The sequence below is a fragment of the Crinia signifera genome, chromosome 5 (genome assembly GCF_055691185.1).
Source record: "Crinia signifera chromosome 5, ASM5569118v1, whole genome shotgun sequence".
NCBI classification, from domain to species: domain Eukaryota; kingdom Metazoa; phylum Chordata; class Amphibia; order Anura; family Myobatrachidae; genus Crinia; species Crinia signifera.
Window position 1 is genome coordinate 87757977 of NC_139221.1, and position 26598 is coordinate 87784574.

At 41.0% G+C, this 26598-nt stretch overlaps 1 protein-coding gene across 10 annotated transcripts in view; it reads left to right on the plus strand.

Annotated features, from left to right (window-relative positions):
- Nucleotides 1-26598, plus strand: part of PTPRM (protein tyrosine phosphatase receptor type M) — a 647098-nt gene that overhangs the window by 411170 nt on the left and 209330 nt on the right. For 6 of the 10 annotated variants that reach the window (XM_083187611.1, XM_083187612.1, XM_083187613.1 and 3 more), the window contains exons 14-15: nucleotides 8151-8225; nucleotides 23755-23887. In XM_083187611.1, the coding sequence (XP_083043737.1) occupies nucleotides 8151-8225; nucleotides 23755-23887 (208 nt within the window). The remainder of the gene's footprint in view (nucleotides 1-8150; nucleotides 8226-23754; nucleotides 23888-26598) is intronic. The other 4 variants (XM_083187616.1, XM_083187618.1, XM_083187619.1 and 1 more) reach the window with 1 other exon arrangement.

Here is a 26598-nt window from a genome sequence, read left to right on the forward strand (position 1 = left end):
ATAGACAGAATCTGATTGGTGGCTATGGGCAAAGTCTGCTCTTTTTAATTTTTATACAAACATACCCCTACCTGTTAATTAGTGCTACCGAAGAAAAAGCCATATTGCACATTTGAATAGTGCTGTCCTTCCCTCCTTAACTATTTTTAAAGACAAATGTTCCATGGATTATATACAGATAAGGAAAATGGGACTGTTGGTTCTCTGACACTTGGAAGAGTTATGTGGATACAATTTTAAATTGGGAATATACGACTCCCTCAAACATACTCAACATGTGGTATGGTTACTAATGGCCATTTTGTTTCATTAGAGATGTAAATATCGATCGCTCATTCAGGTTTTATCATTCTCGCCTGATAATTATTTTATTCACATTTCTCTTCCTGTATTTTTCATAGTCTAATTGACCTCTGGACTGAATATGTAATTGTTAGTGCATTATTTCTCATTGCTTCTTTGCTTGCATCTGATGTGTTATTCAATCCATGATACTGTCTTTATTGATTAGTTGTTTATTTATTCCCTTCCTTAATTCAGTTATTCAATTCATAACATTTCATCTGATTTTTGTTTGTTTGACATTTTGCTTATACGTATATGTAATATAAAACAGGGAAATAAAAAAAATAACAGTATACTATTCTGATATATAAGAAAACTGATACATTTACAAAAAAGTAAAACCCCAAAAACAAATAGACGAACATTGTAAAATAAAAAAAAATAAAAAGAAAACTCAGTACAGCAGTGATTGTTGGTAACTGATGCAGGCAACTAGTATAACTAAAGTCTGGTTACAGAATAAACACAATAACAGAAACAATGGTGACGTCCAGTGATGGCTCCAGAGGTGGGGCTGTAGCACAGTTTAAAATTCAAATAAGGGAGCCCAACTGCCATTTAGTCTGTTTGGAATGACAGTCAGTAGCAGTGGGTGGGGCTCCCCTATTTGAATTTTGAACTGGGCAGCAGCCCAACCTTTGGAGTCACCACTGGTTATGTCTGAAACTAAATCAGACATTGGTGATCAGTATTTTTGCAGCTGGTACAGATTGTTGCACACTATGCAGCAGAGTTCACACCATGAATATGATGCACTACAGCATGCCCACTACTCTGTATTAGTACTGAACAATAATGTCCTTTTGTTGTGTCCACAGTACATTCATAAGAAAAACTAATATGAGGGTCTCCTTTTCCTCAAAATACCAAGAGAGTAAGCAAATACAGTATACATTAAAGTAGAAGTTAGGATCCATAAAGATACAAGGTTTAATATAACAAATTATACATACTTCCTATGCATACTAAATTCATATAATGATACTTTGAAGAAACAAAGACAGATAAGTAAGGTAGTCAAACCCCAACTGTGCTTTAAAGAACCAGAGGTTTGTCGCAGAGCTACATTTGGAACCACTATCTATGGTCCCACACAGCTTTATCCTCATATAACATTCTGTTTTGTTGTTAACATTGGTCGGATTGATGACATTTTGGCCTAGACCCTAACACTAGATAGTCAAAAACGCCTAGCAAGGTTGGCCAGAATCGCACCGTGTGTGCGTGATAGCAATGTGCTGCCCCATGACATTGCTATGGCCCGGTCAAATAGACTGTGCAGGCAAGCGATTTTGACTATGCTGCACACACACAATGTATTTGGCCCATGGCCAAATCGGCCTAGTGAAACTCGCCCAAGGACTTAACCAAAATTGGCTTAGTCAAATTGCTTTGCCTGCCTGCCGTGTGTACTGACTCCCCTTTTAGATAAACTTATTGGAAACCAGTGCTGTATGATGCCTATTTGAAGTGGAGATTTTGGGCCTGATTCAGATGTGGTGTCAAAAATGCAGGTATGTTGCGGTAATTTCCATGGTGTTCTCTGCCTACGACTGAGATCCTGTATGCAGCTGCAATGGCTCTGTTATCTTACTTCCTGTGACCACGCTTTGCTACTCTGTAATTAGCTGATCTGTTATAATCAACTGATCTGCGACAGTGCAGTGTCTCTGTCAGTGGCGTAGCGCCAAATTTTGCGCCCCCCCCCCCCGCCGCATCCGTTTGTCCGTGTCCATCTCCGTCCCCCCCCCCCCCTCTCTTACCTGTCTGTGTTCCTGGCCGGGTGTCGGGACCGCAGATCTACTTTGCACTCCTAGCCTCCTCCGGGCTCCAACTCCTTATGACAAAATGTCCCTCAAAAAATGGCCGCCCCCTTACAGCAGACTGTTTTGAAGGATGCTAGAGGAGGTCGCTGCTGCCCCCTCTAGCATCCTAAATACTGTCTGCTGTAAGGGGGCGGTCATATTTTGAGGGACATTTTGTCATAAGGAGCTAGGAGGAGGCTAGGAGCGCTGGGACGCAGAAAAAGTAGGTCCCAGCTCCCGGCCACGAACGCGGCATAGCTCCCACAGACCCCGGCGCCCACATCACTCAGTGCCTCCCCGCCACCGCGGGGTTTTCCGCACGGTGGCTACACCACTGGTCTCTGTATACAGCCGCTGTTATTTGCACATCCACCTCAATACCAGGAGCTAGTGACATTTGCATATTTCTGCTGCAGACCAATTCCCAGCCATGAATCTATTCGCTTACATCTCAGAGTCCGGCCCTTTGCACAAATCAGCTACCTGGAAAATGGCGAGGCAGGTATCAGCTACACTATAAGCTGATTTGTGAGCGCTCTACCTATATTAGGCATGTCCGTAAAATACATATTGCTCACAAATGAGTGGGAGAAAAAATATCACATTTTACAAAATAGTCAAATTCATTGAAATAAATCAATTCAGTGTTGCCAGTAACTCCTCTCAAAACATTATGTTTTATGTGAAGCTGGGATTAAAACTGCACACTTTTTAAATGTGTTTCAATAACCTGAAGCCATTTGATTGCTCTTAATATCAGCATGCTTTGAAGAATGACTTACTTTTTGTTACTGAATCCCCGAGGGGCAGTTTTTTTTATTATTTTGGAATAAAGAAGCACAAATTGAATTCATTGACTGCTCTGCAACTTAGATTTATAACGTATTGTGTGAATAGTATGAACAAAGAATTCCAGCTAGCTGCAGTAAAGGTTTATTATAGTGTGAAAAAACTTGTGCCAGGATACAGTACCTCAACACACTGTTAGTGCTGCATGTTTATCTAGCCAATGTTGGCCATTTAACCTTGTAATGCAGAACTATGCTAGCCTGTGGTGCACAAAAAAAAAAAAAAGATTGTATATTTGCCCTAACTTTATGGCTGAGCCATATTTCTATTCAATAGGAATGGAATCCTATTAAGATATTTAAGGCACGTTACAAGCGCCGAGACATCCAATAACATCACTCTATCTGAACAGAGCAGAGGGATATTTCAAAATATTATGCAGCAGCAGTTTTGAATTTAACTGTCTGCAGATGGTAGATGATCGATCCCGCTTGCTTGTTGCCACAATTCTAATAACACTCAGGCTGTTCTATGTAAATGAGAAATCTTTCCGAAAAAGCCTGTCCTTCATTTTCTTGTCTATTTTCCATGTTTTATTTCCCCCTGTTGAATTTTACCATTTGTCTACATTTATAACCAATGAGGAAGCTGAAAAAAAGAAAAAGATGTAATTCTTACTTTAAATGTAAAGGGTTTTAGATTCAACTAAACGTGTTTTGGTGGTTGATAGTGGTAATTATGCTAAGGAAAATGATGGTAGGTTTTTAAGTTGTACAGCAGGGGTTCCCAATCTTTTTCTAATCACAGCACCCTAGAGTATCAGAATTTTTCCTAGGCACCCCATGGCCCCAAAAAATATATATAAAATTAAATATTGTGTTTTTATGTGCTTCTTAGGTTCAGTTATGTGGTAAAGGGCAGGATTTGGTTCTGATTGGACACATTTTATGATTGGCAGCCACCAGCACTGGTTTTGTCCAGAAATAATTGATCATAAATAATTTGAATTGGTCCTGGATGACCAACCCGAGGCACCCCTGCAAGTGTCCCGAGGCACCCCAGGGAGCCTAGGCGCACAGTTTGGGAACCACTGTTGTACAGTCATCTATAGGCTATGAGAAAAGAAGAGGTTTTCCTGCCCAGATAACCCGCATGTATTAGCCAATCAAATCACAGAATTTGAAAGAGGGATTTTGCACTGTAGAGGGATAGTGCACTGTATGTTTTCACAGCACGTATTAAGGGTCTGATTCCTATGTGGAAGAAAAAAAAAAACTAAGGGAGTGATTCAAGGTTGATCAGATGGGGCCAAATTCGTCCCTGTTCTGATGGTGGGCGGCCTGTTTGAGGATGTGCAGAACCCCTGTGAACGCCTTCGGCAAGTGTCACAAGGCGTTCGTACGGGTAGAGGGCAGACAGGGGGCGGCATCAGGGCAACGCCCAGCATTGTATGGGCTTCCCCATAAAAACTCTGGGCATTCCCCTGGGAAAGCAGATGGGCCAATGTCTTTTGGGGGCTGGAGTCTGCCGTCAAATGACATCAGTTCCTGCCCCCTTTTTCGGCACCGACTTCGGCCACCATCGAAAGATTTTTGTACCCTTCGGTTGCATGCAAGGGGTTGTGTTATTGGACATGCGAGGGGATGCAGGCGGCACTGACGGGGGCGGATGTTTGTCAGGGCGGGGCTTAACCACTCGCTAGGCAGCAAGTGTACTCTGCCTAGCAACTGGGTTCGAATTAGGCCCTAACTGTGCAGCTGTGCAAAATCATGTTATACTGCAGGTGAGACAATTGTATTCTTGCCTACTTTTCTGGTCTCTCCGGGAGAAGACCAGAGGTACTCACAGGCCCACAGGTAGGGAGCAGGGATAAATGATGAAATTACTGTATGTCTTTTAACCCCCACCCCATAACACTGAGTATACTATGTAGTGATTTTATCCTAAACCAACCGCTTTATTGGGAAGTGGGTGGGATGCAGGAGAGTCGTCTGCTCTTTTGGGGATTCTGAAGTCTACCTGAAACCTCGGGAGTCTCCTGCAGCTTCCAGTAGGGTAGGCAAGTTTGGTCAGATGTAACGTGCAGACAGATTAGATTTGGGTGGGATGTATCCAAATTGAAATCTAAACTGCAGTGTAAAATGAAAGCTGCCTAGCATGTGTTGGCTATATGCAAAAGTAGCCAGTATCATTCCCAATATAAATACTGTACTTTTCTGTTTACTTCCAATTCAGAATCAGACTCTAACTGGGTGTTTTCTCAGGCAGTACAACTCAGACATGTAGGAGCTGATTCTGAGTCATATGAAACAATGAACACAGCAATGTCTATTGGCAGTCATCCCGAGATTATGCAAATGGTTTAAAGACTAATTATATACATCCATATTACAAACTCCTTGTGTGCGTCTACAGATAGAGCTCCTCTCATACAGTGTCAGGAATCTCCAGAATGCCCCCGCCATCACCAGAATCGCCAGCTCCATCTGACGGAGACGGGCAAGGGTCTCACATGCACGTGTGTCCCATCCACTCGGCGGTGGGGAGCAGAAACCCTGCCCATCTCCGCTTCAGTGAGATGGGCAGAGTTGGGGGATGGCGGAGGCTGGCGGATTCTATCGTTCAGGTGGATTCTATCGCCAGCCCCCGCCTGAACGAGTCCCACTCCATCTGTATGTGGGGCTGAATGTATAGCCTATTGTGGCTATACAGACTATTGCCTTTTGTAACTTGCTATTAAATTATTAAAGGAATAAATCTCTAACTAGTTGAAAATGCTAAGATACTAGTAATTAGTTATAATGATACTAGTAATTAGTAATAACTACAAGAAAAAAGTTGCTTTGATTTGCAATTAAAGTGTGTTCAGTAATATCCAGTAGTATGGTTTACATGCTAAACCCAAATCAGAGTTCATATGACAAAAAATACAGTACATGCAGTACATGTGACTCACATCACAGCACATGTAAGAGAGGCAAAGCGGGATATCCTATTAGCAGTCATAACTCAACCCGTAAACGCGGGTTATTGCACTAATTGCCCGAAAAAGACGCTTATTGCAGATATGAGCATTTTTTCAACCTATCCTATTTGAAAACAGTGATAACTGGTGACCGACGATGTGTTATCCAGTGAAAAGTGCAGGTGAAAATGGGGAGATCAGCCTGTACCCCCAAAATGGCAAAGTAACATAGGATAACAGTATAGAAGTATATTAGAGGGCATAATAAAAATAGTTGGGGGGGGGGGGGGGGCTTAAAATGTAATAAATGGCTGCAATAAGTATTTAAAAGAAAAACACTGGATAAAAAGCAAGCTTTTTGTGTAAAATAAATGCTCTCATAAAATTTGTGGTACATGAAAATAGGTATACAGTAAGTATATATTTGGATCAATTAAAGGCACTTTGAAAACCTTGCAAAAACCATTGATTACTTCCACCTGCAAGCCTAAGAACACTTCTCCTACTTATAAAGCACCCCAATAAAGCTGCCCCATACCTTGTACCCCAATTTCCATCACTTAGCACTTTTTCACCCAATAAGTGACATCTCATTTTCTCATTCTCGTTTTGAACTAGATTGCATTGCATCGCATTCTATTTGCATGCGATGTGATCAGGACTTAGTTCAAGAAGCAAAGGCTGCACAGACCTTATGTGCTGTATGATGGGAGGCCCGCGGGAGTGCGCATTGCACAGCACCCTCGCACCATGTATGGGCACCTTTAGATTTGGGTGAGTTATTTTGTTTCTGTGCAGGGTAAATACTGGCTGCTTTATTTTTACACTGCAATTTAGCATTAAATGAACACACCCCACCCAAATCTAACTTTCTCTGCATCTGCACATTAAACTCCCCCCCCCCCCCTGCAGTGCACATGGTTTTGCCCATTTTGAGAACAGATTTTTCCTGCTATCAAGTCCGAATTACTGTAGGCCACAAATCTCCAAATTTTTACCCCAAAATAAAGATTTTATCCAACTTTTCACCTCCTCAGAGTAGGTGGAGAGGCATTCAGGATAAAACCTTTGGAGAATTTCACTTACGAATAATAGGATAGCAGTTTGACTAATTATTGCTATTTTTACCACAAAAACGGTTATCATATTTAATACATGTCATAGACACAAATAACAGTACATATAAGAGACACAAAACAGTACATAAAAGAGCCACAAATCAGAGTCTATATAATAGATACATATACTGTACTTTATACTGTACTGTTCCTATACTGAAGACAAGCAGCCATATACTGTTACAGCAGACAAAGAGCGCATCACTTCAAACAAGAACATGACAAAATTGTATTTTTATCTATTTCATCCTTGAAAAAGCTTAATTAAAATTGGCATCTCTCAAGTACTATATCGTTTGATGTATACTGATCTGGTATTATCATGTAGCTGTCACAAAACCATACAACATAAAATGACAATGAATAATTGAAAATGAATTTTAAAACGAAGCACCATTGTACCATAGCTTACTATAATCACTATTATGGCTGAGGTAGGTTGTCTTAAAGTATATCAAACCCATGCTCACAGTGCACAGCTGCCTTTTGGTTGGACATACTGTAATACAGTATGCATGCGGGTACAGCCTATCAAATCACTGCAAACCAGACCACAGCGATCTGCAAGGCTGTCCATTGGTTCGGTCCACTAAGCATCCTTATTGCAAGACCAGAAAAGAGGAAAAGTAGAATGAAGATTTTTAATAATGAGGAAAAAATAAAAGCTGTAGATTTATAAATGATCTAATGCACTGCGTACGATTAGCATTTTTTATGTGTAATAATTGGTCATGATCTATAACTGTGTCCCTAGTCATTGCCTCTGTGCGGGCTTTGTTTACCGGTGCACAGAAGCGCCTCTGACAATTCTGTAATATCTCCCAAAGCAGATATAAAGGTCTTTCTCCTGGAATCTAAATTGCATGTCTTAGCTTCTGTACAGCATTTCTCTCACAGTGTGTCATTATTCACAATATCTAACCAAAGAGTTACTGACTCATTTTCACAGAGTAATTTCTCATACACGCCTTCATGCTTGTTTTTCCTTAATCTCAGTGAGAAAATGTGGTGATTTGATAGTAGTATGATGTTGCAGAGTTTGAGACAGTATTCTTATCGGCCTTGCTTCAGTCTGGCTTTTCTTCTCCTCCTCATGCATGCTGACCCGGAATTCTTCCTTTGCCTTAGCTGCGATATTCGTGACTCAGCTTACAACACCATACATTCGCATCGCCCCTGCTGCAGGCGACGACCAACTAACAGGTCAGACATTCAAATACACACAACTCATCTGTCATTTCTTCTGCCTCCTCTCATCCTCATTCTGCAGTCTCATTTTTTCACATGTGGTTGTTAATTTGCCTCTTTAACTCTTTGTTATGTCTCTAGCTTTATTCTTTGACATTTGGAATGTAGCACTGCCAATCCATTCCATTATGTTTGCCATAAATAATTGTTCATGCTCCTCACTGCATGCAGTCACTGTGTGTGTAATGTGTGGGGTGATATATTATATCAAATTATTTACATGTGTGGTGGAATATTGTTTGTATGGAATATTACCAAGTATACCAATAGCAGTCCATCCCATGGCTTGGTGCCTACTTACTGCTAGGTATAGAATAGAGGTATTGGGACCAGCAAGTTTCAGCAAGGCCGAAACTAAGATTTTTGCCACTTGGGACAAGGCAGTAAATTGACCCATGTGCTTCTGCTTTAGAATGCCAGCTTTTGGCAGCCCCCTCCCCCCCCCCCAAATCCAGTGCCTGGGGCATGTGTCCAATTTCAACCCCGCACCTAGTTGCGGCACCGCTATCAGTCTAAGAACCCTGTTTAATAAACAAGCCCTTTTGCCTTCTAGTGTCGTGTTAAGTGTCAGTGACACCACATGTATATAGGTTATGGGAACATTTCATTTGTTATACTGTAGCATTTTCATTTGTGGTGATCACAAGTAATTGAAGCAGAAAATCTTAGAAAAATGATAGCGTTTTTTGGGTAAAGGGTTAATCAAACCATGTCTTCTGCCCCCCACCTGGGGACATGCATACCAGTATGAAAATGCTTGGCAAAAAAGATTCCTGGACACAAGTGAGTACGTCACATGTACATGGTCATTTTTGTGTCCTTGCCTCACCCCTATTCCATTTTCCTCTAGTGACTAGAGGGAAAAAGTATACCCACCTCAAGATCACTGACCTCTGTGTGGAGAAGCACACTAGAGTCAAAGAAAAGAATAACAGAAGACATGGGGCAATTGAGACCTGTACTGTTTTCCCTATATGTGTTCTCTCTGTGTCCCCACACTGGTGATGTAATGATGTATAGGGCTCCCCAGTGTGTGGGACCACTGACACATTTTCCCTTTATATTAATCCGGCACTGGTAATAGCTGTTCTACAGTAGAAGTAGACAAATAGAAGGATGACTGTTTTCACATGACCTGAGTTATCTTACTCAACAGGGTATTGAGATTGATAGATCAAAATAGCTTTATTCTTTCCCAATCTTTGATGGGAGCTCTTATTTATGCTACTCTAATTTCTCTAACTTATACTTAGTTTTGAGTACAGGCTTCTGGTCCCGAGCATTTTGGATAAGGGATACTCAACTTGTAATAATAATTGAATGCATGATATAAGTACTGTAATTAAACAAAAAGTTGAAATACTGTACAAGCTAGCCTTTTATAAATAGTAGATTAATATAAATGTGTTTTTATAAATGTATATATTGATAAAATATCTTTAATACTAAGGGCACAATATGATGACCTCTTAAGAGCAATTAATCTGCAAGGTCAACCCGCAATAACCTCGCCCTCTCCATTATATTTGAATGGGAGCTGGGTTGGATTTAGAGAAGACTGCTGCTCGGTCACACCTATCATCTGTGCTGCAATTAATAGAGGCTGCAGCAAATGTTTTATTGTTATAGAATAACACATTATTTTAATAATAGTGATCTCATTGCCTTCTTTGCCTAAACTTGTGTGAGTCATTTACATGTCCTAGGTAGTACAGTACACAAGTAATAGAACTGTAGAAGCAATCAAAACTACAAGTTAAACAAAAATAATATTTGCTACGCGGTGAAGTGACAGAGGGGCAGATGTGTTAAGCCTGTTAAAGTGATAAAGTTGGGATAAGGTGGAAGGTGTTAATGCACCAGCCAATCAACTCCTAAATGTTTCAAACACAGCTGATTGGCTGGTGCGTTATAGTTCACTTTCTCACCGTTTTATCACTTTGGGCGGGATGCTCTAACATCTGCGCCCGCCCTTCGTCGCACATCGCTGATATAATTGTTGCATATGCTCGAAGATATGCGATAATTATGGCAAAGGACAGCTCTTGCATTAAGAACTGTCCTTTGCAGCGAGCCTGCGGGTCCCAGTGGCTCCCCCCTCCATGCCTTACCCGGCTTGTGCTGCTGCTGCAGGTGGGCGGGCTCTCCTCCTCCCTGCACCCGGAAGAGGATTTATAGTGCAGGGAGGAGGAGGTCACAGGTCTGGGCAGCACAGTGCTGTGCTGCCCGGACACAGGTGAGGGGGGATCGGTGGGGGTCCGTGCGGGGCTCCGTTCGGGGCTGCGGTAGGTCGCGGTAGAAGCCCATAGTCGGGGCGGGGGGATCTTTAGAGCATCCCACAATACGGTAAAAACCCGATAACAGGGTTTTTCGTGTATTTTTAGTTTTGACAATCCCGCACTTTATCAGGCTTAATGCATCTGCGAAAAAAGAAATATAAGACTGCACTGTACCTGCAGTATGAAGAAGGGCTGCTGCAAAATATCCTAAGGTGCAATACAATATCACCTTTAATACTTCTGCCCCAGAGATACTTAAGATTTGATGCACATTATGTAAGTACAAAATTTGTAATATACATTTCAGATTTAAACAAATTGTCAGTTACTATTGATGTTTAAGTCATTTACATTGATGTTTAAGAAATTTACATGTACAGTAAAACAAAAAGCCCTTAGTAATATATTAATGCTAGGAAAAGCCATCTGAGGTCATTCAGTACATTGCCAAACTGGAAATGTACAAGAAATTACCTAAGATAATTACAGTACGGTCCTGATTCTGGAAGCAATATTTTAATGTAATGTGAATTACGTACACATAAATACAGATGGGCAAGTTAAATCAATCAATTTGCAAATTTGGCCAGATTCTCCCAACATTTGCTAGATAATCTGTACCCATAAAGAATGAGTCTTGTCCTAGTGCAAGGAATTGACAGACGCGAAATAGAAAAGATTTAAAAATAAAAGGTGCAAAATAAAAACATTGAAAAACAATGAAGAATACTAGTACTGAAATCCATGTCATCATGCAATTTGTTTAGAACTAAAATATATGGCCAGATAAATCAAGGCAACATTTTCTGTGATCAAAGTTTTGATTAGTTCATAGAAATAAAGAATTTATAATATCTAATTTGAATTAATTTATTGTCTAGGACCATAGCTAAAATAAAGATGGTATGTACATTGTGGCGTAGTTGAGGGAGCAGTGAGATCACTTTTAGATACTTGGCAGTGAAAACATCCAAACATGCAGAATTATGCATTCAGATGTAAAACTTACTGTATGTCAGTTGTATGCAGTTTAATAACAATTTATTTGTGCAGAATCTGCTGAAAAAATTAAATGGCAGGCAGATGTCACCTAGGTAATGCGGCTGATGTTATATTGATTATTTTGGGATTAAAGCTACATCTGACAATTTGTAGACAAAGTTTGACAGAAATGTGGGACACAGCATTTGATGGATTTCAAAGAACACTAGTCAAAAGTTGTTAGTGTGGTACAAGAAATATACATTACTTATACATTTTTTTTGTAGGATTGCACACATAGTAAGATCATCTGTAACTTGTAACTGCAACATAAGATTGTATATACACACACATCATTCAAAATTACATTTGGGTAGGAGTTCAATGAGATAATAAAAATATTCCATCTAATATTTTTGGAGTATAACAACAACATTCGCCCTGGTGACGGGCAGCCCGACGGGAGTAACACAGGGCTGTATTTTAAAGGGAGTAAATCAAGAAAAATATAAGAAACTCAGGGGGTTATTCAGGGGGTTATTCAGGTTGATTCGCAAGGCTGCACGCCCCCCCCCCCCCCCCCCGCCGCCCCAGCAAAGTGCGGCTTCGCCCGCACAGCAGCGAATGGATGTTTTGCATAAACATCCATTCGCTTTGCTGGGGTGTCCGCCCACATCATTCGATGGTTGGTGACCATCGAATGATGTTTAGCGTGCACGCTTATTTATATAAGTGACTTTTGAGTTACTTAGTTTAGCGTGCACGCTGGTGTGATATGGGCGGGCAGCTGACATCCGGTGATGTCAGCTACCCGGCCCACACACCCGCGTCACTGCCTCATTACCATGAGAACGCCCAGCGTTCTCATGGAAACGCCCATGGAAAGCTGGGCGTTCCCATATGGTAATGGGGCAGCCCGGCGCTCCCCGCCCATCTCCCCCCCCCTTGCTGCCATGGGTGCGTGCACCCGGCGACCCGAAAGGTTGCCGTGGGTGCACGCACCATGCGCCTGCACATGCGCAGAAACACGCCTGCGCATGCGCAGATGCACAACATCGGTACTGCGTGCGAATGCGCGCAGTACCGATGAAATCTGAATAAGGCCCTCAGAGCGTTATCTAGCAGTGGCTAAGTTGTTAAATTATAATTAGCTATGGGAATTGCTGAGATGCTGCTATTTAGAGATGACTTGTCGATGGTTCTTACTACTTTTGGATGTTTTCACTGCCAAGTATGATATTTAACAGAGGTTAAATATCAAGAATAGGATAAAAAAGGATTATTAGTTGAAGAAGACCAACTAATTCATATAACATATGAGACAACATAAATGGTGGGTTGGAATGTATTACAAAATATGCATGACAGATCCAATCTAAACAGTAATCTTTTTGCTCTGAGAAAATTAAAATACAGTAAATAAAACCGGGAAAAGTAAAGATTATCGCGCAACTCCTTTCAATTGGGGATGACATACAGTGCAACCATGTTTTAGACTTTCATCCGTGCAGTTTACCTAACATATTGGGGTAAATTTACTAAGCTCTCATGTATCAGCCAAGATGTATCAGCTGGTTATATGTACCTTCATAACCAGCTGGTGTATGTATATATATATATATATATATATATATATATATATATATATATATATATATATATATATATATATATATATATATATATATGTGAGATGGGACCACCCTACCAAAATAATGCTTGTTCTCATCCTAACACCCCAAGCTGGGATGATTATTGTCAAAGTGGACACAAAAGTTTTAATGTGTGTCAATACAGGTTCAAGCAAGCCCAGACAGCCATAAACTGCTTGTGTATGCTGGCACTTGTAGAACTACAGATGTCAGCATACACCTAGCTGTCCAAGAACTCTATAAGGTCTCTGGAGCCAGTAATAGAAAAAATAATAAAAAAGAAAAAACACTCATATTTAAAATGATTTAAAATAAACAGGTCAACAAATTCTAAAGGATCTTCTTTCTTGTTTTTTTTTTTTTTTTTTTTTTCATTTTATTTTTTCTCTGGAACCTGCCTTGAATGACAGGTATGGGTCGTGTGTCACTTAACCAATCCATAAGAGGCTTGGCTATTTGCATATGAGGTTTACTGATACATTCTGTGAATGAAGCTCATTGGTACTCAGAAATTCAATGAGACCTTCTGTGTGATCTTTGCTCAAGTAGCCACTCAAAATGCACTTTCTTACATTATCCAATTATAGGGAAGTGGACTGGGTTTTAAAAAAACTAACCTTTGAACTAACAGTATCTTCAATTCAAAATAACGAATAAGCATTATTTGTTTTTGCCATGCGTTTTCTGAACATGTTCCGTATGCTACAATTTCTAAATGAACCATACAGTAAATATGGTTAACATAGAGCAACCTGCAGACCTAATTTAATTAGCTATAAAAAGCAATTAAGGATGCAGAACTGAGAAAAATAATAAATACATTACATATGGCATTAACCTTTTTTCAGGAAACATTTGCGCCAACGTTTCTTCTAATTGCATCAATTTGTCAGTTTGATGGGCATTGCTACCGGGAGCCACTGTTGCTGTTTCTACAAGCCCAAAATTATTCTGAGTGCCAATGAAGAAAATAAAGCACCTTATTTTCAAAATATTTTTTCCAATATGTTTATGGTTTAAGCAGCTAATATCGTATAGACGGAAATTAGGACAAAAATTTCAAGCAATATAATTTACCTCTGAAGCAAATTTCTGTTGCCAAGCGCTCAGGAAATAAATTGTCTCATTGAAACTTCTGCATTATCTGCCTTCTGCAGACAACATTTTTGGACAGTGACAAATCATTTGTGAATCGGTCACTGTGCGTTTTGTAACCATGATATGGAGAAACATGCTTACATTTATGCACTGTATTTTTTATAATAACTAAATAAATTCATTTTTATAACCCCACAGAAGTAAGCACAGTCACAACACAGTGTTTTTTTTTATTATTATTATCACTCCTCAGAAATAATTATTTATAAATTATGGGGTCAATGTAGTAGCCTGGGAGCCTGGCTGATGTTTTAATATTTAAATCAACTTAGTTTAATATTTAAATCAACTTGGTTTTGCCTATTGAATGATTGCTCCTTTAAAACATCGGCCAAACTGGAAAATTGGAACCGTGTTGTGTAAGGAGCAACGGAACCTGCTGAGCTATATAAGAAATTGTAAATAAATAATGCAAATGCAAGGACAGCTTAAAAGTTGGCAAATCTGACATATAGTCTATATATAATCAATTCTGATCACATTATTACAGTATTTTACTCAACCCATTCCACAGAGCTGGATTAACACTGGGTGGTCACCCCATTTTCCCCACAAACAAGGGGTCCACACACATTTTTCTGGGTGGAATAATGGGAACAGTGTGCTTACCACATTTGTGGTGCTGGGAGTATTTATACAGTATACCTTTTACTAATATCACCAGCATATTTTATTAATAATTTTGTTAATAAGGGACCCCACAAGTTTGTTGCCCTAGGGCCCTCACAAACCATAATCCAGGCTTGCTGTTCTGCCTGTCAAAGTGCCAGCGGAAAATGCGAGTACATCCTCATATGGAAGGGTTTGTATTGTTTATTAGATGTCATTTAGAATATATATGCAGCCTTGTTTTAAATTACCTGGAATGGATTCTGAAACTTTATAATATTTGACATTTTGTTTTTTTGTGCTGAAAGAAAAATTTGCAATCATGAAATTCGTGAATGCTCATTTTCTTGTTAGTATATTGTTTTATAGAGGAAACTGTCAAAGCACAAAATTGATAAACATTACATGCATGAAAAGGCAATAAGTCAGACTCACAGCTGACATTGCAGCACATCAAAATACATTGCAGCGCTGTTACAGCTGAGGAAATCTATTCCTCACTCAGATTTAAATGAGTAAAGCAGGGTATCATTCATTTACAGTCCTGCACTTCATGTAAAAGAGGATGTATTATGTAAAAGAGGATATATTTGTTAAACCAACGGTCTAATTGAGCACAAGCTGCCTATAAATATCCAGTATCCCGTGTTGTTATAACTTGTAGGCTGGAAAATGTCATAAAATAAGGTCTCATAGTAACTTCCACATTTCATATGGCCAAGACACTTAATGGATCACTAAATCTAAAATAAAAAGTTGTCTTTTACAAAAAGTTTCTAATAATATAAGAGAACTTGAACACATTTATGTGTTATTTATTAGACTCAAGGCATGATAATTAATCCGATCTTGCACCCTTCACAGGGCCTAGTTGCTCGCACCCCTATGGGGCAGTGAGCACTTTAATGCAAATTCCATCTGCTGTAAAGTGCATCCGGTGCCATGAAGATTTGCACTCGCGAGTTACCTGCGGCTAATAGGATCCACCCCAATGTTTGGCAGTGAAAGTTATCTTTCAAAATTCTACTATTTTGTGGAAAACCTGGTGTACCTGGGGCAAAAAAATGATCCTGCCTCATAGGATGAATAGCCCGAACTTTAATTTTAATATGAGCTCAGTTGTCAAATATATCAGGTTATTCTTATTACTCTTATCTTTTATTTATTTGTCACCATAAGTGGTCTGCAGAGCCTTATAAAGTACATAAATAGAAACCGTATGACCAAAAGGGACTTAGAGTACTGAATGTTGCACAACATGGGCAACACTTTTCAGCATCAGCAGTCATAATATACAGATAAGCAAAGGGTTGGCATAAACCAATGGTTTTGCGCCATTGTGAAGGAAGGAAAAAGCGCATGAGGAAAGAGTCATGCTTGTGAGAGCTTACAGTCTAAAAAGAAGGGGCAGACAGACACTAGTGACACCAAGTGAGGGTCATAAGCAAGTAGCTACAGTATTTCTATGATGGAAATTACAGGTCTGCAACAGGTACTGAATGAGTGATATGAAGGAGAAGGAGGAGTCCAGAAGAACTAAAGGACATCAGATTTGTGGGCTAGAGGGGATAGTGGTGCTGCAATAGAAAATTGTATAATGAAAGAATGAGAAAATATGCTAAGTTTAGGAAAGCGTTGGGATATACAGGAAGAAATAGCAGAATGGCAGCTGAAGATATGAGTGAGGAGAGAGGGGAAGAAATGAGGGGAGTAGAGATAGATCTGGGGGTCATCATCATAGAAATGATATTCAAGACCAAGAGAGCTAAACAAATTATCTAAAGTGGATGTTAAAGGGGACAAAAGGAGAAATCAAAGAAAAAAACATTGGCAAACACCTACATGTAGAGAAAGTGGGGGAGAAGAGTCATGCCACGTTTCCCAACTCCAATCTACGGCGCTGTAAACCATTTGTGGCACCTTTGTAATTAAAATGTAATAATAATAAAATAAAAATTCTTTAGAATCTTTGATCTGTTTAAAGCTGGGTACACACTATATGATATATTGAACGATATTGCAATCTGGTATTGCTACATGAAGGATGTATCAATATATTGCATTGTTGTACAGTGGATCATGTAGTCCAGGGGTGTAGATCTACCAACGGCACACAAAACGTGTGCACAGCTGTAGTCATTACTAACTGTCACATTTTCAACCATGCTGCATTCATTCCTACTATAGATCCACAGGTTGCCTGAAACACATGAACCGTTGGTAGATCTTGAGGACAGGTTTGGCCACCTCTGGTGTAGTGTGTATGGCAATGCAAAATAATGCAACATGTGAGGCTGGTCACCAGCGTTTAGGTGTGAACCAAACTTTAGGCTCCCATAATTTTTATTAAAAACGTACCTGCATGCTGACCTGTGTACCAAATACATGATAGGATTGCATTCCACCTGTCCCATAATTTCACACCATTTTTAAATCCATGACAAAATAAATATTGTGAGTTAAATATAGCAGGATACTATGGTTACTGGTATCACTCAGTGTGCTGGGGAAAACAATGTGTTTTTCAAATTCAGTATTACCCCTCCCTTTCAAGCACCTGAGAGGTATAACTATACTGAGTGTCTGTATATATGTCTACAGTAACATATTAATTAACCGTAGAAATCACTTATGGGGAGATTTATCAAACCTACTAATGAGGACAGTGGAGAAAATGACAATAGTAAACAATCAGCTTATATATATATATATATATATATATATATATATATATACATATATATATATATATATATATATATATATATATATCATTTAGTTACCAGTACTTGTTATGTGATGACAATTAAAAGATACATTTCCTCTTTAGAAGTTCCTCTCATAACGATTAAGGTTTTATATCTATGAGGTATAGTTTATTGTGGGGTAGATGCATGAAGCTGTGATAAGGGAGGAGAAGTGATAAAATGCCTGGTACTTTATCACCGGCCAATCAGCTTCTAACTGTCCCTTTTTAAACCCAGCCTATAATTTAACAGTCAGGAGCTGATTGGCCGGTGATAAAGTACCAGGCACTTTATCACTTCTCCCTGATCAATGCTTCATACCTCTACCCCTGAGCTCTGTTTGCTTCTTACTTGCCTGCAAAGCTGTGTATGTGGGTCCCTGAAAGTGAGTTGAAGTCGTATACACTGTTCCATCTTTGACCCTTTGTAATCAACGCAATGTATCTGATTGGAGCTGTAGGCCATAACTAGCCCTCAAACCTCACCAAGATTGGCACCTGCTTCACCTACAATATTGCCAGCATCCATCTCTTTGTATACTGTTTCTCTTTTGACATCCGCAAAAGGTACAGTATGTGGACGTGAGATCACTCCTACCCGGCACTTATTGCACATACATCATTATCTTTATTCAGCCTTTGTGAAAGCTTCTGAACAGAGAAACTTATTTAGCCTGTGGAACCAACTAACAAAACATAAAAACAAATTGCAGTTATTAGAGTTAACATGACAGTTAAATGAGTGAGAGTTTATGAAATGCTGTGTGGGTTCTTTGAAGAAACATGTTGTTACAAAGTTTGTCATTATTTAGCTACTTCATATTTCAAGACAGAAATGTAGGTCTTTTATATACTTGGGGGGGGGTTATTAAAGCTTGGGGAGAGAGATAAAGTGGCTACAGACAGTGGCGTCACTAGGCAGGTGCGGGGGGTCCGGCCTGCACCGGGTGTCACCAGTTAGTGGGGTGACACCAGTGCTGCAGGTTAGGTATCAAAGTCCCCCGAATCGTATTGCGCATGCGCACATACATAAGCGGAGGGGGGCGTGGCCTGTATAGGTCCGCCGCCCTCAGCCGCAGCAGATTTCCTATGGAGGGGAGGGGCGGGGAGCGCATCACGTGTCTCTCCTTCCTCTCCCTCCCCTCCCTCAGCAGCAGCAGTGCGTTGTGGGAGGCGCGCACAAGCATCCACTCTCCGTCTTCCTGAAAGTTGGCGTGGGGGGGGAGGGGTGACACCATGAGTTCCTACACCGGTTGACACCAACCCTAGTGACATCACTGGCTACAGATAAGGTGCCAACAACTCAGCCAGCTCCTTACTGTCCTCTTATAGCTGTATTTGAAATATGACAGTAAGGAGCTGAATTGTTAGTATTTTATCTCCTTCCAAGTTTTGAAAAATCTCCACCTTAAACTGGGTACACACTTGGCTATATATCATTAACGATATGCACAATGTTGTTTTTGAGATATAGTGCAAATTGCATGTGTGTGTGTGTGTCCCGTTGTCTGCACATGCAGCTCAATCTGGACTATCTAGTCATCTGCATGTACGGAGTGGGGGACAGGTAATGTCACTGACAGATATTGTTACTGATATTGGTCAGTGTGTCAGCGTGTCATGACTCCCACACATCACCAATATAGTTACCAAAATCGGCGTTGCGGGAATCACCAAGTGTGTACCCACCTTCAGTCTTAAATTATGCAGTGAAAATAAAAGTAATTGACCAAGATCAGTACTATAGTATCACGTCTATATATGTTGACCTAGTAATAGTTTTATTGTAACACACATGTGTATCTGTATGGCACTCTTAAGCACATGCATATGTTATGAAACACTCATGTTTGCTCAGTGAAACCATCATCACAAGCAAAGGCTCATGTTTGTCTTTTATCATTTACTCTTGGGGTTTAGTAATAAAGGGGGTGATTCAGGTTGGTTTGCAAAAGTAAACTCGGTACTTGTTTCCTAGCACGGCCACAACGATCTTGATCTGGGGCATCGCAGGTAAAAAAAATTGCGTCGGTCACATCGCATGCGGGCTAAAAAATCGCATGCGATGCGACCGACGCGATGCGACCGACGCGATGCCCGCGATTTCCCATAGGGAACAATGTAAAATGCCTCAATTTACCCAAATCAACATAGGGAACAATGTTAAATGGGCCAGAGAGCCCCAAAAAAAACCCTGACCAGTGAAATGGCCCCCCAAAAATAGTTAACGCCATCCCACGATCAACGTGAACCCGAAGCGTAGCGAGCGCGGCGATACGCGTCCTCCGACCTTTTCATACCCCCACTATACACGTCGGCGTGGAGTTGAGAATAGATAGAGTGGCGAGCGCAGCGAGCCACCGAGCCCGAAGCGTGGCGAGCACACGCGGATACCTTCACAGGTAAACGCATCCCTTCGCAGGCTTCACAGGTATCCGCGTCCCCTCGCGGGGCACGCTGCGCTCGCCACGCTTTGGGCTCGGTGGCTCGCTGCGCTCGCCACACTATCTATTCTCAACTCCACGCCGACGTGGATAGTGGGGGTATGAAAAGGTCGGAGGACGCGTACCGCCGCCCCTCGCGGGCTCGCTGCGCTCGCCAAGCTTAGGGTTCACGTTGATCGTGGGGTGGCGTTAACTATTTTTGGGGGGCCATTTCACTGGTCAGGGGTTTTTTTTTGGGCTCTCTGGCCCATTTAACATTGTTCCCTATGTTGATTTGGGTAAATTGAGGCATTTTACATTGTTCCCTATGGGAAATCGCGGGCATCGCGTCGGTACCATCGCATGCTTTTTTTGGCCGCATGCGATGCGACCGACGCGATTTTGACTTTTTCAATGCATTTCAATGGGAAATTGCGGGCATCGCGTCGGTCGCATCGCAGACCATTAAAAATTACCCGCGATGCCCGCGATTGTGGCCGTGCTAGGAAACAAGTACCGTAAACTCCTTTAATGGACAAAACTATGTGCACTGTAGGTGGGGTAGATGTAACATGTGCAGAGAGAGTTACATTTGGGTGGGTTGTGCTCAAATTGAAATCTAAATTGCAGTGTAAGAATAAAGCAGCCAGTATTTACCCTGCACAGAAACATAACTCCCCAAATCTAACTATCTCTGTACATGTTACATCTGCCCCACCTGCAGTGCACATGGTTTTGTCCATTAAAGAAGGCGTTTGCTTTTGCAAACCAATCAGAATCACGCCCAAAGCCCTTGATACATTTTGACAATTTAAGTACTAAAATTATATCAATTTACTGTTCAAGTAATTTGTATGGATGCAGAGATAAGAAGTAATTGCACATATTCTTTAGTGGTAATAAGCACCCCCCAAACACATTATTGTGCAGTTCTAAAATAACAGGTGTGCAGTCTGCAGACAGTTTTGTGATGTCACATACAGTATGTACATGAGGGCTGCCTGTATCCCCCCCCCCCATAAAAAATTGTAAGTTATCATTTTTACCTTCGTAAAAAAAGTAAAAAAAAAAAAATTTGCATTAAATAAACCATTAAAATTTAGAATTTTGAAACATAAACTTTGATAGGCTTTAAACATTTGGGTAAAGATAAAGTGCAAAAACCAGTTGGGAGACGATTGGCGATGCATTTGCACATGGCAAGCTGCAGTGCATACACATCACGTAACAGAGGGCTGGGATATGTTTGGGGAGAGAGGAGGAGATAAGAGGAGTGATGTCCAGCGCAAGCGCATTTCTGCACATGCACTGATGCTGGGTGCCAGTGGGCATGGCAAAGTTCCTGTTTGCCGCCGCGCTCGCACCTAGCAATGCAGGCGGGGGACATGGGTCGGCAGAGCCAATGGAAATGTCCAGCATTTCATGGGCGTTCCCATGCAAATGGCCCAGTGACGCTGGTGTGGGGGGCGGGCAGCTTACATCAGCAGATTGGTAGAAATGGGTTTTAGATAACCTGCGCTCACCTCTGTCTATTGTTTGAGGGGCTGCTACATCAGCGGATGTCAACTGCCCGCCCGCTTTCCACACAGGGTGCTCGCAGAGGTAAGACACATCCATTCGTAGCTGTGCGGCGGATCACGGCATGAGGGGTGAGGGATTCACAGCTTTGCGTGTGGAACAGAATAAGGTCCAAAGAGTGGAGCATGTGCCAAAGTGAGTGAAGAAAGCGAGATAGGTATGAACAAATTAAGACAGCGCTGAACCAAGGACAACATAAATAAATTGTACAATGTATTAAATACATTTTTAATTTTTAATGCTACAATTTTATTGTAGCATTAAATTTTATTAATTTTATTTACATTTTTAATGCTACAATTTTATCATAATATCTGCAACATACAGTACAGCTATATCATTGGTGGTGAGCTCAGTGTGTACACTGTACCAGTGCATCAAGGGTCCTTGTCATCCATGTTATCACTATTTGTTTCCTGTTATATTTCCAACATGTTATTAGTGCCATGTCTTTTTGTAAACCTAACAGTGCAGGAAACACGCACAGGTGAAGAAGACAAAATACAGTCCTGTCACGCCAGCTTCTCTACTGTATATCACAGAAACCGGTGTATGTGCATGACTGATCTAGAAATATAGACAGGCAGTATGCAAGTGTGACAAAAATGGATTACGTGCTGATTTTCTGAGGGAAATTCCAATTTTCAAAACACTTTTTCTTCTTTGTGACAGCTGGCATGATGAATACTGTCACACTTTGATTAAAAAATTGGAAGTCTGGGTGAAAAAACTACAAGGGAAAGGGTTGACTTTAGTGAATTGAACATTAAGTTTCTTATATTTTTCATCTTAAACTCATTTAGAGAAGGAAATGGATATTCCATCAGACATGGATTTGACATTCCGTCACATTATACAGTAAACAGTGTAAACAGGACTTTAGAAACAAGGGAGCTGGGGAAAGCTAAGACAGTAGCCGCTGCAAGGCACTGGTTATCTCATTTAGGCAGATATTAAATGTGGGTGCCAGTGGTATGATCCTCAGCTGCTTCCCACTTTGTGAATAAATTGCTTAGAAGGAGTCTTTTGACTACCAGATGTGACCTAGATTTAAATTTCCAAAGGCAAAAATAGGCTATTGTGCTGAAAAACAATTGCTGGTGAAATGCATGGTAAATTAGCTTATCACACGTTTCCAGGTGTTCCAGCTAATATCTTATAGAATTACTGCTTCATTTAGAAAAATAATTAAGGGAAAAAATGGTCCAGCAAATAATGCAGAGGGAACGTCTCTGGACACTGAGATCATTAATGCAGTTTATTTGTCACAAGAAAAGCATGAGACGATCTACATTAAATCTGTGTAGCATTCTAAAATGTGATGGGTTCTATATGAGTTACAAAACTAGACTATATTACGGAGCATGCATGACGGTGTCTAATTCTGCTATTGGCGCACAGTAAAAGCAATTAACATTAGAGGTGAGAATAGGTTCCTATAATGGGGGTTATTCAGACCTGATCACACAGCTGCTAACTTGCAGAGCCCTGCAACCTAGGCTGCCCAGCACTTCTTCGGCAGCTGAGATAGAAACAGGCTCGGGGCTGACATCACACAACCTCCATCCAAACGCCTGGGCATGCCTGTCTTGACGTTCCCAGAAACGGGCAGTTACCACCCCAAAACACCGGCTTTCTGCCAATCAACTTGTGTACGGCCAGCGATAATAAAAGTAGCAGGATTTTATCGCAGGAAAGCCTTGCACATGTGCACTATGAGCCCTATGCATGTGTAGTCTATCAATTATCACCTGGCCTGCAAATTAGCAGCTGTGCTATCAGGCCTGAATAACCCCCAATGTCTTTACCATACTTGGGACTAAAAAGTAAGCATGGCCTGTGCAATCATCCTGTGTCATACATGTTCATACACGGCTATGCTAGCTGACATGGGGGCAACTGGTAATTGAATACAGTACGCACCTTTTGGTTGGATGATGATTCCAAAGTTTAATAATAGATTACTTGCATGCTTTAGTCTACTCTTCAGTATTATTGACATGTTTTTTTATTATCTTTCTTGTTTTTTTTTTTTTTTTTAACTCATGGCCTGTCCAGGAGCTGCGACTCGTAAACCAGATCCCGAACCTGAAAAACAGTCTGATCACACTGTGAAAATTGCCGGAGTCATCGCAGGGATTCTTCTCTTTGTCATTATCTTCCTCGGCATTGTTTTGGTGATGAAGAAAAGGTGAGCTGTTTACTGATCTATTAATTGCCCAATGATACTGTATTATTCATTATTCATTGACAAAGCAGGGGAATAACTGCGAGCATAACATCATAGCAAATATAGTACCAAGTGGTCACATACATATAGTATATCTCTAGCTTGTTAGCAAAAATCATATACTATGCTTTTACTTGATAGTTCTGTATGAAGTCAAATAATTTTAACATGGCATATATATAGGCAATGGTATAATGGTATAGGTATGCTGCACATATATATATAGACTCAGTCCAGCAAGAAAAAATCAGTTCACCAATAGTCCCCAGTAATACGGGCTGCAGCTCCCTCTCAAAGGCTCCTGGGATTCACAGAAGAAAGGATTGTCTGTTTCAAAATAGAAAAGGAGAGGGGCTCTTCATAGTGCATAAATTATGTTTTTAATAAAAAGTATCAGGACACTTTAAAAACAAGCCAAAGGTTGCTCGTACCAAACAATTCCTCACTGTGGGCTGGATACCACAAGATATACGTATATGTTACCAGGCACAATCAGCTACGCCATCCGGGGCACTGCTGGAGACACACACGACCCACGCTGACACCGCAAGGCGTACAGCTATGCGTTTCGTGGAACACTTAGTCAGAGGTTCCACGAAACGCGTTAGGGCATGGCCTCGGTGACGCTTACTGCTGCTTTTCCAGGTCTTCTCTTGCTGCCTCTTTTTCCTGTGTGGGGCCCGGCAGAACCTCTGACTAAGTGTTCCACGAAACGCATAGCTGTACGCCTTGTGATGTTAGCGTGGGTCATGTGTATCTCCAGCAGTGCCCCTGTCTGTAACATATTTTGGGCGGGATGCTCTACAACGAAAAGCAATACCCTATAGTAGCCTATTCTCTCCACAGCATTGTCAGATAGATCTGTCACGGATCCCTCCCAGCATGCCCCGTGGCCAGTTCCATCACTCCGCGCATGTGCAAAGTTACCCGTTGGTCTCCGACGCTGAAGTCCAGCACCAAAGCCGCACATCACAAAGGACAACTTTGGGTTAATAATCCCATATGTTAGTGTATATGCGATTATTAACAATGTTGGAACCTGCAAATGCTGATGATGTGGGGGAGGGGGGGGGGCTGATTTTAGGGCATCTCCCCCCTTTGTAATTCCGCTCATGCTCACAAAATGAGCCCACTCAGATGCGAGAACGCAGAATCAGATATATTTCCAACACATATACAATTAAAACTTAAAATATGAAGCACTCTCACATAGGGCCTGATTCGGATATGAACGCACGTCTGCAGATGATTATCAATACACTGCACATGTGTGCGGTTTGCAGTAAGCATGCGTCCTACAACTTTTTTTAAACGCAGGGAGTTCGCATGGTGATTGGCATGAGGTAGGCGTGTGGGAATGGAAACTGGATGTTTATTGGTCAGGAGTGTCCAGAATACCGCTAGGTGTGCCTGAGGGTTTTAAGGGAGGGTGTATGACGTCAGCCCCAGCCCAGATATGACTTTTTCCATCACACTGCCCAGTAAGTCTTGGGTTACATGGTGCTTGTGAAGAGTTGTGCCATACGCACAGCATGCACATTGATTCGCGAGGCGGGATTTGACGGGGTGGTGGCTTAACTGAACACTGCCTGCTGCATATTCGTAGCCTTGTGATCAGGTCTGATTTACAATAGAGAAGAACAATGTACCTTGAGCGCTAGGGGCAAGTGCTTGGGTGCTGTGTGCAAGTGGCTGCCCTCTGGGAGAGGGATGCCGCCCTCAGAGAAATAGCGAGGTAAAGAAAAATACCAGTAGGCGCCTCTGATTTACAATAGGCCCATAGTCCAAGTGCAGATAATGCTAGGCTTACCATACTATACCTTTAAACTGGGACACTCAGGAATTCCACGGGTTCTGTGGCTGGCTGGCATATATACATACATATATATATATATATATATATATATATATATATATATATATATATATATATATATGCTTTTTTAGTCATCTTTTTTCTCCTAGTATAGGGCGGGTGCAAATACTCATTAATATGTGTCCCATGCAGAGTGGCTTGTACTGTATCTTTAGATGTTACACCTCTGTTTATGTACAGGAATATCTTATTTTTTGGTGATCTTTTCTTTTTATTAGTTTTACTCTACATGTTGCTCCAGATACTTAGCCGTGTGTTCTATATTTGCTACTTAAGTTAATAGTAAGTAAGAGATTGCTTTGCGAATATTATACAAGTGCAATATACTGTACTAAGCATTTGTTGCAACAGTACTGGGCAGATATTTTATACCACAAATATTGTATAGTCTTTTCATCAAAAACTGTTAATGGGGGGTTATTGGTATGGATTGTGCTACTGTACCGTCATGGGTCCCTGGGGTGGAGTATATGTGAAGGGTGGCCTGCTACCTATTCCTGGTTGTTGCAAACATAGAATTCAAGCCGGGATGTATTGTAGTCTGACTTGTCTGTGTTTCTCATTACATTAATTAGCAAATAAAAACTTACATGAGAGGCAGAATACTCTGTGCCTTCCAAAGTGAACAGAGTGAAATAGCCAGTAAAGCATCTGATGTGCTTAATACATTGCTGGTTGTGAGCAGTCTAGATGACCACCTGACAGCTGTGTGTCTGGTATACGTTTAGGACCACACCCCAAGAACATCCTGCAGGGGAAGGCCATGTGCAGGGGTATATGGCAAGATTGCAAGATT